The following is a 19,596-nucleotide window of genomic DNA, read 5'->3' as shown; positions in this document are numbered from 1 at the left end:
ACAGTCAAAGGGAATATATAATTTATAACTTACCCATAGTATGGTGTAAAATGCCCGTCCACGATACCACGAATCCCCCAACGCGCATTTTGCGGATGTGCTTTATCAAGGGGAGTGTGTCTCATCTTATCTCATCACAGTTTTATAAACCATACTTTTAGATAATGTAGTGAATCGCCTGTTGCGCATGTCTCTGGGTCTCACCTGCATTGCATTTCGGCACTCAGCTCTGACGTGTGTGGAGGAAATGCCTCCACGACTTCATTAACACAGGCCGGTAATTAAGAGGCCCTCGGCAATGCAGAGACATTGGGTGCAGTGCGCATGCGCATGACAGTCGCCTTTTTTGAGAAGTGCACTGGCCGTGGCCATTTTGGAGTGTACGTATTTGCTATCAGCAAAACAATGCACGTACGCAGACAAGCCGCCATAAATCCGAAGTGCAGAGTATGCGACCATTTTGGAAAAGGTATGTAATAGAAATGCCAACTTGTTGAAGGAAATAGAAAAAAAACTAAGGAAAAGAGGTATCAAGACTCCACAGACTGACAAATAAATAATGAAAGGGCGACTGACACACAGCTCTGGCAAAAATTAAGAGACCACTGCAGAATGTTCAGTTTGTCTGATTTTTCTCTTTATAGGTATATTTTTGAGTAAAATGTAAATTTGTATTTTATTCTATAAACTACTGACAATATGACTCCGAATTTCCAAGCAATACATTTTGTATTTTTTTCTTTAAAGGAGAAATGGTCAAAATTACAAAAAAAAAACAGTGCTTTCAGACCTCAAATAATGCAAGGAAAACAAGTTCATAATAATTTATAAACAACAATACTAATGTTTTAACTCATGATGAAGAGTTCAAAAATTTTTTGTCACAGCTTTCATGCGCCTTGGCATGCTTTCCACCAGTCTTTCACACTGCTTAAGCAGTTCTTCTTTGTTTGATGGCTTGTGACTATCCATCATCCTCCTGATTACATTCCAGAGGTTTTCAATGGGGTTCAGGTCTGGAGATTGGGCTGCCCATGACAGGGTTTTGATGTGGTGTTCTCTTAATTTTTGCCAGAGCTGTATATGGCAATAAATAATAAAGAAGAGAAAAATCACATTAGGCATCATATAGGAAAATGGATGAACATACTAACATAAAGTGCATAAACAAAACAAAATACATTGGAAATAATTATTACATCTTAATCCCATTATAAGAGTGAAATTGTATTAAGCTACTTATTGTCTACGAGACAAAAACAAAAATTTGTTTTAAAAAGATAATACATGTGGGAAAGAATGTACATAATACAAAAAAACATATATCATAAGACCTTATTAATATACCAAAAGTACAATGTGAACGAGTGAAAAAAGTTGAATACTTATCCTAGATGAGAAAAGTATTGAAAAAATAATAAATAAAAATAAAAAATGCACAAAGTCTTTACATAAAAAATCCCAAAATAAAATAAGATGGTATGAAGTCTTCTTCTTTTCATCAATTTATAAATGGTATGGTAATTCCAGACCTGAAGTCGAAAGGGTCCTATTTCTAAAACTGTGGATGTCTGATGGACCACCTCGGATAGAAAAAAACAGAATTGACAGAGACTGCCAGCACCGCATGGTACAGGCTAGGATGAGTATAATACAGGAATCCCCACATGTAATCAAGTTCTCATGACTTCTGTCCTTCCAACCACAGACTGCTGACATGACTGATGGACCGGGTCCTGCTAAACGAATCACATCACCTCTATACTGTGCGTATGGAAGTGTGATGGTCACCCAGTATAAAGAGGGTATTAAATATCCACTAGTGTTGAGCGATACCGTCCGATACTTGAAAGTATCGGTATCGGAAAGTATCGGCCGATACCGGCAAAGTATCGGATCTAATCCGATACCGATACCAATACAAGTCAATGGGACTCATGTATCGGACGGTATCCTGATGGTTCCCAGGGTCTGAAGGAGAGGAAACTCTCCTTCAGGCCCTGGGAACCATATTAATGTGTAAAATAAAGAATTAAAATAAAAAATATTGCTATACTCACCTCTCCGACGCAGCCTGGACCTCAGCGAGGGAACCGGCAGCGTTGTTTGCTTAAAATTCGCGCGTTTACTTCCTTACTTGAAGTCCCGGCTTGTGATTGGTCGCGTGCCGCCCATGTGGCCGCGACGCGACCAATCACAGCAAGCCGTGACGTAATTTTAGGTCCTTCAGGATTTTAAAATTACGTTCTGGCTTGTGATTGGTCGCGTCGCGGTCACATGGGCGACGCGACCAATCACAAGCCGTGACGTCACGGGAGGCTGGACACGCGCGCATTTTAAAATGCGCGCTTGTCCTGCCTCCCGTGACGTCCCGGCTTGTGATTGGTCGCATCGCGTCGCGACCAATCACAAGCCAGAACGTAATTTTAAAATCCTGAAGGACCTAAAATTACGTCACGGCTTGCTGTGATTGGTCGCGTCGCGGCCACATGGGCGGCACGCGACCAGTCACAAGCCGGGACTTCAAGTAAGGAAGTAAACGCGCGAATTTTAAGCAAACAACGCTGCCGGTTCCCTCGCGGAGGTCCAGGCTGCGTCGGAGAGGTGAGTATAGCAATATTTTTTATTTTAATTCTTAATTTTACACATTAATGTTGTTTCGATACTGATACCCGATACCACAAAAGTATCGGATCTCGGTATCGGAATTCCGATACCCGCAAGTATCGGCCGATACCCGATACTTGCGGTATCGGAATGCTCAACACTAATATCCACCAATCGGTTTGCATGTAGCTGATCCTGTAGGAAATGTACTCTGCTTCCCACTGCCTATAAGAATATATGCAGCTGAGTGCAATTTCATTATTCATTTCCATATCCCAAAATTACTGGTTGATTGGCCACCAGTAATATATTTTATTTGCTATGGTTACATGGTGGCATGTGTTAGATGACAATTATATTGTGTGCCTCATTGATAGAATATTACAATTTCTTATGGTGTTATGTTGCAATTTTAACCTTACGCGATTGCAACACAGAGATACAAATGTACAAATGTTTCCAAATGTGTTGAATTTTCTGCTTTTCTTTATTACAGAAAAATAAAGGAGACGACACGAAGTTATATTTAAAATATTGCGTGTTTTATTACTTCCTTATTTTCTATACTTAAACATTTGAGGTTCTTAGTGCACATTTTAATCAAATCAAATTGTGCAAGCCCATCTGCCAACGACAAGGCGACCTCATCAGATGGGGCCCTACACTAACAGACTAACCTATTTATTGTGTTTATACTATTCTGTTTATCATTGCAATCCTTTCATTACTATTACACTATTATTATACTTATTATTGCTATTATTATTCTAGTACTATGGGATCCCTAGAATTAAAGCTGTTGATCCAGAAGAAGGCAAAAACCCCTGGACACATTCAGCCAATTTGTGTCAAGGGGAAAAATTCCTTCTTGACCCTGGGAAAAAGCGATCAGTCTTAAAACCCTGGATCAAACCTGCTGATGTCTAATAATGTACTATGATATTATTATTCTATTTCTAATAATGCTATACTATTATAATTTATATAGCTATTTTATTACTACCACTATTTACTAAAAATATTTATATCTATTTTTTAACTTACTATTACTAATACTATGACTATTGTTACTAATGTTTCTATGATTTCTCTGTTTGCTATTAATTAGACCCCTATTCCCAATGCTATTGATCCAGAAGAAGGCAAAAAAACCCTAGACACTTTCGGCCAATTCATGCCACAGGGGAAAAATTCCTTCTTGACCCCGAGAAAAGGCGATCAGTCCTAGAACCCTGGATCAAATCCCCTAATAACTATTGTGTACTAATCATTATAATCATTACCCTAGATGCTGTTTTATTATTATTATTATTATTATTTATTTTATATTTAATTTGCTGTTATTAATATTCTACTGTTAAAAATATTTTATTCTAGATATAACTATTTTATTATTATCATATTGCTAACATTTCTATTGCTATTTTACTAAAACTATAAATTAAATCTTGATTCCTAAAGATGTTGATCCAGAAGAAGGCAAAAACCACCGGACACATTCGGCCAATTGGTGTCTCAGGGGGAAAAATTCCTTCTTGACCCCGGGAAAAGGCAATCAGTCCTAGAACCCTGGATCAAATCCCTAAAACCTATTAAAAGTTATTATTATTAATATTTAATTTATATTATAGTATAATGTTATTATTACTTTACTAGAGAAATTATTACTGTTTTATGATCACTAATATTACACTTTATACTATATTATATTACTATTCCACTAGTGCTAATTCTACTATAATCTTACTAATACCTAAGTCCTTATTCCTAAAGGTGTTGATCCAGAAGAAGGCAAAAACCCCTGGAAACATTCAGCCAATTCGTGTCTCAGGGGGAAAATTCCTTCTTGACCCCGGGAAAAGGCGATCAGTCCTTGAACCCTGGATCAAACCTGTTATTTATATGTTCCTATCATTTTTATACAATTAATATTATAGTTACTGCTCTTATGAGAATATTATTCACTATACTATTATTTCTAATATTATGAAAGTCTTTATAATGTTTTTACTACATTTTTAATATTTTAATCTAACAATTACTATTTTATATCTATTCTTTTTATTAGTATTAGATTTGAAGCTGTTGATGTTACTCAGCTTCAGACGTCCATCAGCGTCTCATTGGTTTGAGGAGGATGGTCCAGATGATATTTCTCCTTCCTCTGAGGTTGGTGTTGACATAATGGAGGATGGACCGCTGGCGGATCTTCTGTCTTCGTGTCGGCTGCTTCTGAACTCTTCTTGACAAGTTGCTGTTCTTCTGCACCACTTCTTTTTTCACTTCTGATGTCTTCTCATCTTCTTCTTCCTCTTCCTCTTTGGTGTCTTCTGCCTCATCTTCGTCAAACTCTTTTAACTCCCGATATTTCATTGCATCCTTGGGCATCTCCATCTCCTCTTCTTCAGGCTCCTCTGGTGTCATTGAAGTCGGCTCAGGTTTTTCTTCATCCAGAGGAAATGGCAGATATTTCTTCTGAGCTTCTCGGTTGGTCGGCATGAGGCGCTAAGGAAAGAAAAGATTCAGTCAGTTGTCTAATGAGATGTTCCTTTACATGTATGGACAGAACATGGACGACATAATATGCGGTATGATCACTGACCTCCATATTGAAGATTGGTGACGGTAGGAATCTGGTGCAGTAGATCAGAAGTTGTTGTTCTCGCTCCTCCTTTGTGCTGGGATAAGCTGGAAAGAAAACACGAGCAGATATGGGATCAGTCACACAATGTGCAGAGGAATCAAATCATTAAAATTACAGAAAAATCCCTTTAACCCAACATCAATGTGACCTGATAGATTCTGAATGATTCTGGGCATAGAAGAGCATACGATCAAATGAAAACGATTTTCTGACTTTCTGCTCAATCTACATTGTGCTGTAATTCTGTGCTGGAATAACAGATGTTCTGGATTATCAAATGCTGGATTAAAGGAATGGCACAATATTTTCAGAATCAGTGGGAAATGCTTTTATTTATAAAATAATCTCACAAGAGAAGTATCCAGGTCCGAACACACATTCCTGGCGGAGGTAGAAGTCCTAAAGAAAACAGAATCCGGTCAGTGTCCAATTATCACTCCTCAGGGGTGGAGAATAGGATAAGGGGTCCGGTTATAATGAAGCTGCTGACCCCCAGAGATCCGCGGCTCAATGCCATCCTGTATATATCTTCTGTAGTAGCCATAGAAAAATCTGTGAATCCAAAAAAGATTTAGTCACAGATCTGCTAAAGACACAAACACTGCAGCTTTCCACACATATTCATAGTGAACGTCCCCCCGGTATCGGACCCCATTACACTCATACATTACTGGTGCTTGTACAGTCTCCTGATAGCAGAGACCCCAGTACAGGTAACACCACATACAACACATGGTGCACTGGATTGTACTGGTGCCCTGTAAATAAAGGTACATGGCATACAGGTATTTCTGTGCTCTTCATGCCCATAAGTACAGGTACGTCCTCAACAATGACAGCTAAGTAGGCTTCATTACCAGAGCATAAAGCCAAACCCCCAGTAACAGTGCCAGAACACTAAACCCATTGACATTCGTGGCATAAAATGTCCCTCAATAAATAATACTGGCAGCAGAGTATCCTGTGTAACCTAAAGATAAACTTCTGCTTTCCTGCAGCCACTAGGGGGAGTACAGTGCACCAGTACATATAATATTGGGATAGCTCCCCCTAGTGGCGGGTGACAACAGCCGTTGTGGCAGATTTCTCCTTCTCTAAGTTTAGGTTAAATGATAAAATCATCAGCGGATTCCAGATAACAAGAATGAAGCTTCAGGGAGATGAGATAAATCAGTGTCAGTTACAGCAGATGATGGGATGGGATCACTCACCGACATCCATCTTCACCGCTCACTGTCCTGTAACAGACTGAGGATCACTGACAGTTTGCTTTCTTTTCAAATTCAAATGCAGCGATCCTATTGGCTGCTGACTAGTGTTATGGAACACACAGAAATTAAAGGCACAAGATGTTATTTCTTTCTCTGCAGAGTATGTCATATAATGGAGTAAAATATGAAAAATAATTTAAAAAGTTTTGATATTTTCCACTTTGAAACACTAGGGGGAGCTGCTGCTGAAATTTTCATTGAAATCCTAATGTACTGCCAGCTCACATTATGACTGCAGTAAAAGTGGGCGGGATCTGCTCACATGTGTATGATGTCACTCCGAGTCCTCGCCTCCCCTTCTGGGGGTTTTCAAAAGGATAAGGGAGATTGAAGTTTGGGATAATAGTGCAGAGCCATATTTTTGGTGACTGCAGAGTTATGCGGACTTGTCTACAGTGTTACTGAGGACGGCTGTTAATTTGCGCTGCTTACTGTATCACACACTGGAGTTAGATACGCTGAGTGTAACACACGCTAGGATTAGATACAGAGTCCAGTGTAGTGTATCACATGATGGGATTAGATACAAGGCTCAGTGTTGTGTATCACATGATGGGATTAAACACAGTGCTCAGTGTTGTGTATCACATGATGGGATTAGATACAGAGTCCAGTGTAGTGTATCACATGATGGGATTTGATACAAGGCCCAGTGTAGTGTATCACATGACGGGATTAGACACAGGGCTCAGTGTTGTGTATCACACGATGGGATTAGATACAGGGCCCAGTGTAGTGTATCACATTATGGAATTAGATACAGGTCCCAGTGTAGTGTATCACATGATGGGATTAGATACAGGGCTCAAAGTTGTGCATCGCACTATGGAATTAGATACAGGGCCCAGTATAGTGTATAACATGATGGGATTAGACACAGGGCTCAGTGTTGTGTATCACATGATGGGATTAGATACAGGGCCCAGTGTAGTGTATCACATGATGGAATTAGATACAGGGCCCAGTGTAGTGTATTACATGATGGGATTAGATACAGGGCTCAAAGTTGTGCATCGCACTATGGAATTAGATACAGGGCCCAGTGTAGTGTATCACATGATGGAATTAGATACAGGGCCCAGTGTAGTGTATTACACGATGGGATTAGATACAGGGCTCAGTTTCATTAAACAAAATATATCCACTGGGTAGTGGGTACATTTTATCAAATGGCCAATTCAGCCATTATACAACCATTGTTATTTAGTTGAGAAAAGCTGACTCCACATCAGCTTTACACAGAAAAGAATAAAAGGAATTTTTAAAGCTAAAATGTATACGTTATTTAATTTACATATGTAGTAAACAAAGACTGTTTTAACTACACAGTCCAGTACATGTATTACTATCAAAAATAGTGTTCATTGATGTGAATGCACAAGTTAGATGAATAAAGAATAGTAGACACAATGGTCGGTGTCCAAAATAGCACCAAGCACAGGACATATCAGCCCTGATTCATGCAGTGGGGAAAATAAGTATTTGCCGATCTTGCAGGTTTTCCCACCTACAAAGAATGGAGAGGTCTGTAATTTTAATTGTAGGTACACTTCACCTGTGAGAGACAGAATCTAAGAGACGCATCAAAATTCAAATCACCTCCTCTTCTCCATAAAAAATAACGACATGAAACAAATAACTGCATTCAGAATAATCTGGTCTTTTGAAATATAAAGTTGAATGAACCCGTCTGTTAAACTCGGTAAGGCTAAGGCACACCTTGAGTATTTGCAGCAGATTTTTCTGCAGCATAAAAACCTCAGAGTGCTGGCAGGAAAATCGCTGCATGAAATACGCGCACAGAATGTGCATGAGGTTGTAGAAATTTCATTCACTTTGTTGGCACTGTTACATGCTGCATTTTTTTGCAGCAAAAATGCACAGATAAATGGGCCAAAAAATCAGCATGTGAACGAGCCCTTATCTGCATTTTTGCAGTACTTTTATTTCTGTGCATTTGTAAGGTGTAGTCCCAGAATCTAAAGTTTGTGAACCCCTTCTTCAGCCTATGGATTATGCAGCTGTGTAAGTTCAAGATCCCTTCCTGCATCATTGACTGTAAAGGTCATGAACATAATAGTGAATATAAGTGATGTACTCGTATAATAATGGCTGTGATGTAAGTGACAGGCAATTACGAGTCTCATTGCTCCCATCTGTAGTACATCGGGGCAGAGTACCGGAAGCACCTTGGCAACGAATGCTGTTATCTTATATCTATATGTCAATATGGAAGAGCAATTCTCTTCTTCCACAAGGAGATAATACCGGGCAATGTGTTTAGGTAAAGGGTTACCGTATATCAGCATTTAGCCTTAGACCCACTAATACTGCAGCACCATGGACAGCAGCTGCTTAACTCCATTTGTTAGAGGCTAAGCACATATAAAAGCTACAGCTATGGGAGTTGTATGTACAGATACAAGGAATAATACAGGAATTAATTATTTGATCCCTTGCTGATTATGTAAATTTGCCCACTGACAAAGACATGAACAGTCTATAATTGTAAGGGTAGGTTCATTTAAACATTGAGAGATAGAATTTCAAAAATAAATTCCAGAAAATCACATTTTATAAATTTGATATAAGATTATTTACATTTTGCAGTGAGAAATAAGTATTTGATCCCTCGGAGCTTCAACTCCCTCCATAAGTTTTCTATGGGATTAAGGTCTGGCTAGGCCACTCCATGACCTTAATGTGCTTCTTCTTGAGCCACTCCTTTGTTGGATTGGGTGTATGGTTTCGGTCATTGTCTTACTAGAAGACCTAGCCATGACCCATTTTTAATCCCTTAATGATCGCCAATACACCTCTTAACAGCGGTAGTTATGGGTACTAATGCCTCAGTGCCGCTTCTTAACAGAGCTGAGAAATAAATGTATAGCACCCCTCAGCATTGGAAATTCTCTGGGGTCTCAGCTATCGTAGCTGAGACCACAGAGAACATGATTCTGGTTGGTTTTTACCGACCCCAGTGTTGCGATCAACGTTATTCACCAAATAACGGCGACAACAAAAAAAAGTCTGATTTCCCATTTAATTTTGCTCTCCTATGATGTGATCGCACATCAGAGGAGAGAGAAATGGGGTCCCCCGATCCCCCAAGTACCACCAGTGTCCCTGGACCCTCCTGCATCCCCCGTGATGTCCCCTGCCAGCGGCATCTTCATCCAGGAAGAAAATGGCAGGTGCACGCACAGTGCGCCAACCGAGATCTGCCGGCCGGCACCTGGCAACAATAGGAAATTTTTCCTATTGTTTAATTTTGATCACTGTGATAGACCTTATCACAGTGAGCAAAATAAAAAAAGAGTAAATCAAATCCCTCTTTAGTTAGGTAAAAAAATATATATTTATTTCCATTTTTCCATTAGGGTTAGGATTGGGCTAGGGTTAGGGATGGAGCTAGGGTTAGGGTTGGGGCTAGAGCTAGGATTGGTCTAGAGTTAGGGTTAGGCTAGAGTTAGGATTGGGCTAGGGTTAGGGTTGGGGATAGGGTTAGGGTTAAGCTAGGGATAGGGTTGTGCTATGGCTAGTGTTGAGCATTCCGATGCTGCAAGTATCGGGTATCGGCCGATACTTGCTGTATCGGAATTCCGATACCGGGATTCCGATACTCTTGTGGTATCGGGTATCGGGTATCGCAACAACATTAATGTTAAAATGTGTAAAATAGAGAATTAAAATAAAAAATATCGCTATACTCACCTGTCCGACGCAGCCGGGACCTCAGCGCAGGAACCGGCAGCGTTGTTTGTTTAAAATTCCCGCTTTTACATGGTTACGCGAAGTCCCGGCTTGTGATTGGTCAGGGCGGCCATGTTGCCGGGCCGCGGACCAATCACAGCAAGCCGTGACGAAAATACGTCACGGCTTGCTGTGATTGGTCCGCGTCCCGGCAACATGGCCGCCATTAACCAATCACAAGCCGTGACGTCACGGGAGGCTGGAAACGCGCTCATTTTAAAAAGGGCGCGTGTCCAGCCTCCCGTGACGTCACGGCTTGTGATTGGTTGCGTCGCGGTCAACCAATCACAAGCCGGGAGGCTGGACACGCGCCCATTTCAAAATGAGCGCGTCCAGCCTCCCGGCTTGTGATTGGTTGATCGCGGCGCAACCAATCACAAGCCGTGACGTCACGGGAGGCTGGACACGCGCCCATTTCAAAATGAGCGCGTCCAGCCTCCCGGCTTGTGATTGGTTGATCGCGGCGCAACCAATCACAAGCCGTGACGTCACGGGAGGCTGGACACGCGCCCATTTTAAAATGAGCGCGTGTCCAGCCTCCCGTGACGTCCCGGCTTGTGATTGGTCAGGGCGGCCATATTGCCGGGACGCGGACCAATCACAGCAAGCCGTGACGTAATTTCGTCACGGCTTGCTGTGATTGGTCCGCGTCCCGGCAACATGGCCGACCTGACCAATCACAAGCCGGGAATTCACGTAACCAAGTAATAGCGCGATTTTTAAACAAACAACGCTGCCGGTTCCTGCGCTGAAGTCCCGGCTGCGTCGGACAGGTGAGTATAGCGATATTTTTTATTTTAATTCTTTCTTTTACACATTTATATGGTTCCCAGGGCCTGAAGGAGAGTTTCCTCTCCTTCAGACCCTGGGAACCATCAGGGATACCGTCCGATACATGAGTCCCATTGACTTGTATTGGTATCGGGTATCGGTATCGGATTGGATTCCGATACTGTGACGGTATCGGCCGATACTTTCCGATACCGATACTTTCAAGTATCGGACGGTATCGCTCAACACTAGCTATGGCTAAAGTTTGGGCTAGAGCTAGGGTTAGGGTTGGGGCTAGGGGTAGGGTTGGGCTAGGGTTAGGGTTGTGGTTAGGGTTATGCTTAGTGTTGGGATTAGGGTTAGGGGTGTGTTGGGGTTAGAGTTGGAGTTAGAATTGGGGGATTTCCACTGTTTAGGTACAGCAGGGGTCTCCAAACGCGACATGGCGCCCACCATTGATTCCAGACAATTTTTGCATTCAAATATGTCAAACTGTGCTCTCTCTCTTCTAACCCTGCCATGCACCCAAACTGTGTCTTTCCCACACATATGGAGTATTGGTGTACTTGGGAGAAATTGCAAAACAAATTTTGTCGTTTATTTCCTCCTGATACCCTTGTGAAAATGAAAAAAAAAATTGTTCTAAAGTAAATTTTTGGTGAAAAAAGTAAAATGTTAATTTTTTCCTTCCACGTTGCTTTTGTGTTCGTGAAGCACCTAAAGGGTTAATAAACTTCTTAAATGTGGTTTTGAGCTTCTTGAGGGGTGAAGTTTTTATAATGGTGTCACTTTTGGGTTTTTTCAGTCATATTGATCTTCCAAACTCACTGCAATTGTGAGGTGGTGATTTTGTAAATTTTGTTGGAAAAATGAGAAATCAACGTTCAACTTTTAACCCGTATAACGTACTAACAAAAAAAAGTTTCCAAAATTGTGCTGTTGTAAAGTTGACATGTGGGAAATGTTATTTATTAACTATTTTGTGTATTTTTTTGTGACACCACTTTCTGATTTGAGGGTAAAAAATTAAAAGTTTGAAAATCGCAAAATTTTCTAAATTTTTGACAAATTTCATTTTTTTTCATAAATAAACGCAAGTTATATTGAAGACATTTTACCACTAACATGAAGTACAATAGGTCATGAAAAAAACAATCTCAGAATCAGTGGGATATGTTGAAGCGTTCCAGAGCTATAACTTCATAAATTGACAGTGGTCAGAATTTAAAAAAAATTGGCTTGGTCATTAAGTACCAAGTTGGCTCTCTCACTAAGGGGTTAATATTCTAGCGGAGGGAAGGAGGTTGTCACTAAGGATTTTACGGTAAACGGCTCTATCCTTTCTCCCTTTGATGTGGTGAAGAAGTTCTGTGCCCTCAGCAGAGAAACACCCCCTAAACATAATATTTCCACCTCTATGTTTGACAGTGGGGACAGTGTTCTTTGGGTCATAGGCAGCATTTTTCTTCCTGTAAACACCTCGAGTTGAGTTAATGCCAAAGACCTGAATTTTTGCCTCATCTGACCACAGCACCTTCTCCCAATCACTAACAGAATCATCCCGGTGGCAGACTTCAGACGGGCCTGCACATGTCCCTTCTTGAGCAGGGGCACTGCAGGATTTTAAACCTTTATGGCGTAATGTGTTAGCAATGGTTTTCTTGGTGACTGTGGTCCCAGCTGCCTTGAGATCATTAGCAAGTTCCACCCTTTTAGTTTTAGGCCAATCTCTCACCTTGGTCATGATCAAGGATACCCAACGAGGTGAGATTTGGCATGGTGCCCCAGATCGATGTCGATTGACAGTCATCGTTAGAAGTTAGAGTCTGACTGATTAACTGAGTCTGTGGACAGGAGTCTTTTATAAAGGTGACTGTGTAAGACAGCTGTCTTTAATGCAGGTAAAGAGATGATTAGGAGCATCTAACTGGTCTGTAGGAGTCAGAACTCTTAATGGTTGGTAGGGGATCAAATACTTATTTCTCACTGCAAGATGCAAATAAATGTATATAATTTATACAATGTGATTTTCTGGATTTTAGTTTTGATATTCTGTCTCTCAATGTTAAAATTTACCTACCCTTAAAATTATAGACTGTTCATGTCTTTGTCAGTGGGCAAATTTACAAACTCAGCAAGGGATCAAATACTTATTTCCTTCACTGCAGGTGTAACTGTGTCCCACTGTTTGCTTCTAGTTAAGGATGTATGAGGAGTAGCCAAGGCCCAGGCAGTTTAGAAGGCGTGAGTTCCCCCACAATCGCCCTTCTTAGGTACCCGCTGTGTCACCTGACATGTCATATGACTCCCAATGATAGGTCATGTGATAGGTCATGTGAATAATCTCGTGCACATTTGTACATGGAAAACGGCAGAGACAGCGGTGCATATCAAAATTTTTCCCTTATGTACAGCACTATAAATAACATAGCGCTATACAATATAGAGCAGGGGTGAGAGATTAATGTTCCCAAGAGGCCACATGACAGACAGTGACTATTGTGGAGGCCGAACAAATAGGCTGAAATTAATTTTGCTCAATATTAATATAATATAAAAAACAAATATATTAATAATTGTATGACTTAATATTGAGCAGAATTAAGTATGTTGACAACCCCCTATATACAATATGACCCACCACATTTCCCCTACATACAATATGAGCCCCTACATAGCCCCCTCAATCAACAAGCAAAGTAATCAACCTATGGGGTCCTGATATATGTAAACCATAACCAAAAACCTTAAAACATTATCTCTTTATTTAGTTAGTTTAAAAACTAAATACATAAAGACATAAATGCCCACACCTTTGCAAAGACAAACAGTGAATTTAAAAAATAAGAGCAGAAATTAGGTGAGATAGGAACTAGTTTTGCCCTTCACATTTCCCTTCCTGACAGTGAAGGTTGGCACCCTACGTTGAAATAGTATGGCGCTCCTGCTCCTCGTCTACTGCCCCTATGCAGCCCTACCACTACTTTCACTGACCAGGCATCCTCTATAGGTGATCAGATAATATGTAATGAGCATATATAAATATACAGTGCTAAAAAAATAAAAGGAGCACTTAAACAACAGAATATGACTCCAAGTAAATCAAACTTCTGTGAAATCAAACTGTTCACTTCGGAAGCAACACTGCTTGACAATCAATTTCACATGCTGTTGTGCAAATGGAAAAGACAACAGATGGAAATTATTGGAAATTATCAAGACACTTTCAAAAGAGTAGCTCTGCAGGTGGGGACCACAGACCACATCTCAGTACCAATGCTTTCTGGCCGATGTTTTGGTGACTTTTGAATGTTGGTTGTGCTTTCACACTCGTGGTAGCATGCGATGGACTCTACAACCCACACAAGTGGCTCAGGTAGTGCAGCTCATCAAGGATGGCACATCAATGCAAGCTGTGGTAAGAAGGTTTGCTGTGTCTGTCAGCGTAGTGTCCAAAGAATACTAGGATTGGCAAATTCGCCACTGGCACCCTGTGCTCTTCACAGATGAAAGCAGGTTCACACTGAGCACATGTGATAGACGTGACAGAGTCTGGAGACACCGTGGAGAGTGATCTCCTGCCTGTAACATCCTTCAGCATAATCGGTTTGGCAGTGGGTCAGTAATGCTGTGGGGTGGCATTTCTTTGGAGGGCGACACAGCCCTCCATGTGCTCACCAGAGGTAACCTGACTGCCATTAGGTACCGAGATGAGATCCTCAGACCCCTTGTGAGACCATATGCTGGTGCAGTTGGCCCTGGGTTCCTCCTAATGCAGGACAATGCCAGACCTCATTTGGCTGGAGTGTGTCAGCAGTTCCTGCAAAATGAAGGGTATAGAAGATATGGACTGGCCCGCCCATTCCCAAGACCTGAATCCGATTGAACACATCTGGGACATCATGTCTCGCACCATCCACCATCGTCACGTTGCACCACAAACTGTCCAGGAGTTGGTGGATGCTTTAGTCCAGGTCTGGGAGGAGATCCCTCAGCAGACCATCCGCTGCCTCATCAGGAGCATGCCCAGACATTGTAGGGAGGTCATACAGGCACGTGGAGGCTACACACACTACTGAGCATCATTTCCTTGTCTTGAGTCATTTCCACTAAAGTTGGATCAGCCTGTAACTTCATTTTCCACTTTGATTTTGAGCATCATTCCAACTCCAGACCTCCGTGGGATATTAGTTGTGATTTACATTGATCATTTTTAGGTTTTATTGTTCTCAACACATTCCACTATGTAATGAATAAAGATTTACAACTGGAATATGTCAGTGATATCTAGGATGTGGGATTTTAGTGTTCCCTTTATTTTTTTGAGCAGTATATATAATATAGATACTAGTGGGCTGGGTAGTGTATATATACAGCTGTGCTAAAAAGTTTACATACCCCGGCAGAATTTTTGCTTTTTTGGCCTTTTTTCAGAGAATATGAATGACTAGATGGTGGCCCGATTCTAACGCATCGGGTATTCTAAAATATCTATGTATGTATGTATGTATATAGCAGCCACATAGTATACAGCACAGGCCATGTAGTATATAGCAGACAAATACTATGTGGCTCCAGGAAAAAGAAAAAAAAGAAAAAAAGAATCCGCACCACTGCTAACTGACCCTCTTATCCCTCTGTCTCTTATACCATCCACTGCTGCAAATACTTTTATGCTTCTGAAGATATGAGACATTGGGTGCAACACCTGTAGTAACATGCAAAGTCCAAATAGTAGAAAAAAATGGTGTGCACTCACTGTTAGGGCTAGCGGAACGCACCTAATGAAAGTATATATTTTATTAGGATAGATGCGTTCGCAGCCCGGGGTCCACCGTGCAGGAGAACCTGCTGCTAGCAAATAACGGAACTAATGGCAGTGCTAGCTACTCTGTTACTTCACAGAGCAGCCGTGAACTCAAAGCGCTGCGCCCTGTTAGACTCCACAGAGGCACAGGCTAACTGTCTAAACAAGAGCAGTCAGTGGTCTTGCACGCACACGAAACTCCTCGCCGGAGGTGCCAGCATTCTAGGGGCTTATTTCGGCCAGGTCCCTGAACACACAAGCATACGAACTCCTCGCCGGAGGTGCCAGCATTCTAGGGGCTTATTTCAGCCGGGTCCCTGAACACACTCATACAAGACCACACTGGCGCAAAGTACATAAATGAAAGCAATACTAGCGCATGGCCGTGCGGCCATGCGAGCCTTATATAGCTGCGGTAAGTAAAAGACCTTCCTAGAAGGACCAATGAGAGGCTGCCATACCTGAGCATGTGACCCTAAATCTCCACTGAGAGATCTTGCCCTGGGCATGCTCAGTGTGTGCCAAGCAGGAATTAGTGCTAGCACCTACAGGACCTTCCTGAAAGGACCAATGGACTTAGCTGCAGTATCTGACCATGTGACCCTCGATCTCCACTGAGAGATCCTACTCAGGGCATGCTCAGAACGAGAAGAGCAGGACTTAGTCCCAGAAGCGTCTGCTCGCCGCTGCCCAGCACTGACTTCAATGGCAGAAGCAGGAAAAGCAGCAGTAACTCTTTGTATAGAGTAGGACTGAGCAAGATGCTGGGACCGATGTCTCCGCTGAGCAGGCTCCACTGCGGCAGGAGAAGAATGAGAGACCGCAGCGGAGATGGCCTGAGATTCCCCCTGTGCAGAGGCGGGAACTCGACCCCTAACACTCACCTTCCCGATAAAATGTTGTTTTAATAAAGGAATTTTTTATCGGGAAGGTGAGTGCACACCATTTGGAAATACTATGTGGCCTGTGCTATTTACTATGTGGCTGCTATATACATACATACATATTGTGGAATACCCGATGCGTTAATACAGGCCACACAGTATATAACTGTGGCCACACAGTATATAACTGTGGCCACGCAGTATATAACTGTGGCCACGCAGTATATAACTGTGGCCACGCAGTATATAACTGTGGCCACGCAGTATATAACACAGCCCACGTGCTATATAACACAGCCCACGTGCTGTATAACACAGCCCACGCAGTATATAGCAGCCACGCAGTATATAACACAGGCGACGTAGTTTATAACACAGGCCAAACAGTATATAACACTGGCCACGTAATATATAGCACAGCCCATGCAGTATATAACACAGCCCACGCAGTATATAGCAGCCACGTAGTATATAACACTGCCCACGTAGTATATAACACAGCCCATGAAATATAGAGCAGCCATGTAGTATATAACACAGGCGACGTAGTATATAACACAGGCCACGCAGTATATAACACTAGCCACGTAATATATAGCACAGCCCACGCAGTATATAACGCTGGCCACGTAGTATATAGCAGCCACGCGGTTATATTATAACACAGCCCACATAGTATATATCAGTGTGGGCACCATATCCCTCTTAAAAAAATATTTAAAATAAAAAATAGCTATATACTCACCCACCGGGATCCAGCGAAGCTGTGCCGATGCGCACGCAGCTGCCGCCATCTTCCGTTCCCAGGATGCATTGCGAAATTACCCAGATGACTTAGCGGTCTCACGAGACCGCAAAGTCTTCTGGGTAAGTTTGCAGTGCATCTCTGGGAACGGAAGCTAGCAGCAGCCGCGAGCTCCTCGGCGGACTACGGAAGGTGAGAATAGAAGGTTTTTCGTTTTTTTATTATTTTTAGCATTACATCTTTTTTCTATTGATGCTGCATAGGCAGCATCAATAGTAAAAAGTTGGGGACACACAGGGTTAATAGCAGCGTTAACGGAGTGCTTTACCCGCGGCATAACGCAGTCTGTTAACGCTGGCATTAACCCTGTGTGAGCGCTGACTGGAGGGGAGTATGGAGCAGGCACTGACTGGACGGAAGTAGGGAGGGACAAATCGGACTGTGCCCATCGCTGATTGGTTGCGGCAGCCAGGACAGGCAGCTGGCGAGACCAATCAGCGATGCGTGATTTCCGGGACAGACAGACGGAAGTACCCCTTAGACAATTATATAGTAGATAACACCAAAACTTTTTCTCCACTCATAGTTAATGGTTGGGTGAAGCCATTTATTGTCAAACTACTGTGTTTTCTCTTTTTAAATCATAATGACAACCCAAAACATCCAAATGACCCTGATCAAACGTTCACATTCCCCATTTCTTAATACCGTGTATTGCCCCCTCTAACATCATTGACAGCTTGAAGTCTCAGATGGTAAAGCTGCGCACTCTACTTGGCAAAAAGCCTCAAGTTCCTGTAAATTCCTGGGCTGTCTAGCATACACTGCTTGCTTGAGATCTCCCCAGAGAGGCTCAATGATATTGAGGTCAGGAGACTGAGATGGCCACTCCAGAACCTTCACTTTGTTCTGCTGTAGCCAATAACAGGTCGACTTGGCCTTGTGTTTTGGATCGTGGTCTTGTTGGAACGTCCAAGTACGTCCCATGAGCAGCTTCCGGAATGATGAGTGCAAACTTGCCTCCAGTTTTTGCTGATAATGTGCTGCATTCATCTCTCCTTTACCTTTGACCAAGTTTCTTGTGTCTTTGTAGCTCACACATCCCCAAAACATCAGCGATCCACCTCTGTGCTTTACAGTAGGAATGGTGTTCCTTTCATCATAGGCCTTGTTGACCTCTCTCCAAATGTATTGTTTATGGTTGTGGCCAAAAAGTTACATTTTGGTCTCATCACTCCTAATTACCTTGTTCCAAAAGTTTTAAGGCTTGTCTCTGTGCTGTTTTGTGTATTGTAGGCGAGATAATTTGTGGCATTTGCATGGTAATGGCTTTTTTCTGGTGACTCGACCTTGAAGCCCATTTTTCTTCAAGTGCCTCCTTATTGTGCGTCTTGAAACAGACACACTGCTAGTTTTCATAGAGTCATGAATTTCAGGTGATATTATTTGTGGGTTTTTATTTGCATCCCGAACAATTTTCCTGGCAGTTGTGAACAACATTTTTGTTGGTCTATCTGACCGTGGTGTTGTTTTTACAGAGCCACTGATTTTCCATTTGTTAATCACAGTTTGAACGCTGCTGACTGGCATTATGAATTCCTTGGATATCATTTTGTCTCCCTTTCCTTTTTTATGCAGTTCAACTACATTATCCCGTAGATCCGATAACAATTCTTTTGCTTTTCCCATGACTCACAATCCAGAAATGTCAGTGGCTGGATGAAAGATGCAAGAGTCTGTCTGGATCCCAGAAACTCACTCAGCTTTTATGCACACTTACTGATTACAAGCAAACAGGTCAGAGGTGAGGATGTTACCTTTAGTAGCCATTCAAACCCACTTGTGTCAACTTCTGTGCATGTTATCAGACCAAAATCACCAGTGTTTGTGAGCTTTTGATCAGGGTCATTTGGATGTTTGGGGTTGTCATTTTGATTTAAAAAGATAAAACACAGTAGTTTGACAATAAATGGCTTCACCCAACCACTAAGCATGAGTGGAGAAAAAGTTTTGCTGTTCATTCATATTCTCTAAAAAAATGCCAAGAAAGCAAAAATTCTACCAAGGAGAACATAATTTTACCTCTATACAAGTCACTAGTTCGACCACACTTA

General features: G+C 41.9%; 1 protein-coding gene across 1 annotated transcript in view; it reads right to left on the bottom strand.

Moving 5' to 3' along the window:
• Positions 1-4,719: 4,719 nt before the first annotated feature.
• Positions 4,720-19,596, bottom strand: part of LOC143768114 (uncharacterized) — a 34,005-nt gene continuing 19,128 nt past the window's right edge. Inside the window, exons 2-4 of the mRNA XM_077256802.1 lie at positions 5,602-5,803; positions 5,210-5,295; positions 4,720-5,112 (exon numbers count right to left, since the gene is read on the bottom strand). Coding sequence (XP_077112917.1) covers positions 4,720-5,112; positions 5,210-5,215 — 399 coding nt within the window. The 5' untranslated portion in view covers positions 5,216-5,295; positions 5,602-5,803. The remainder of the gene's footprint in view (positions 5,113-5,209; positions 5,296-5,601; positions 5,804-19,596) is intronic.

Source organism: Ranitomeya variabilis, chromosome 4, assembly GCF_051348905.1.
Source record: "Ranitomeya variabilis isolate aRanVar5 chromosome 4, aRanVar5.hap1, whole genome shotgun sequence".
Lineage (NCBI taxonomy): Eukaryota > Metazoa > Chordata > Amphibia > Anura > Dendrobatidae > Ranitomeya > Ranitomeya variabilis.
The sequence above is the reverse complement of the archived record's forward strand: the minus strand, read 5'-3'. Positions and strand labels throughout refer to the sequence as shown.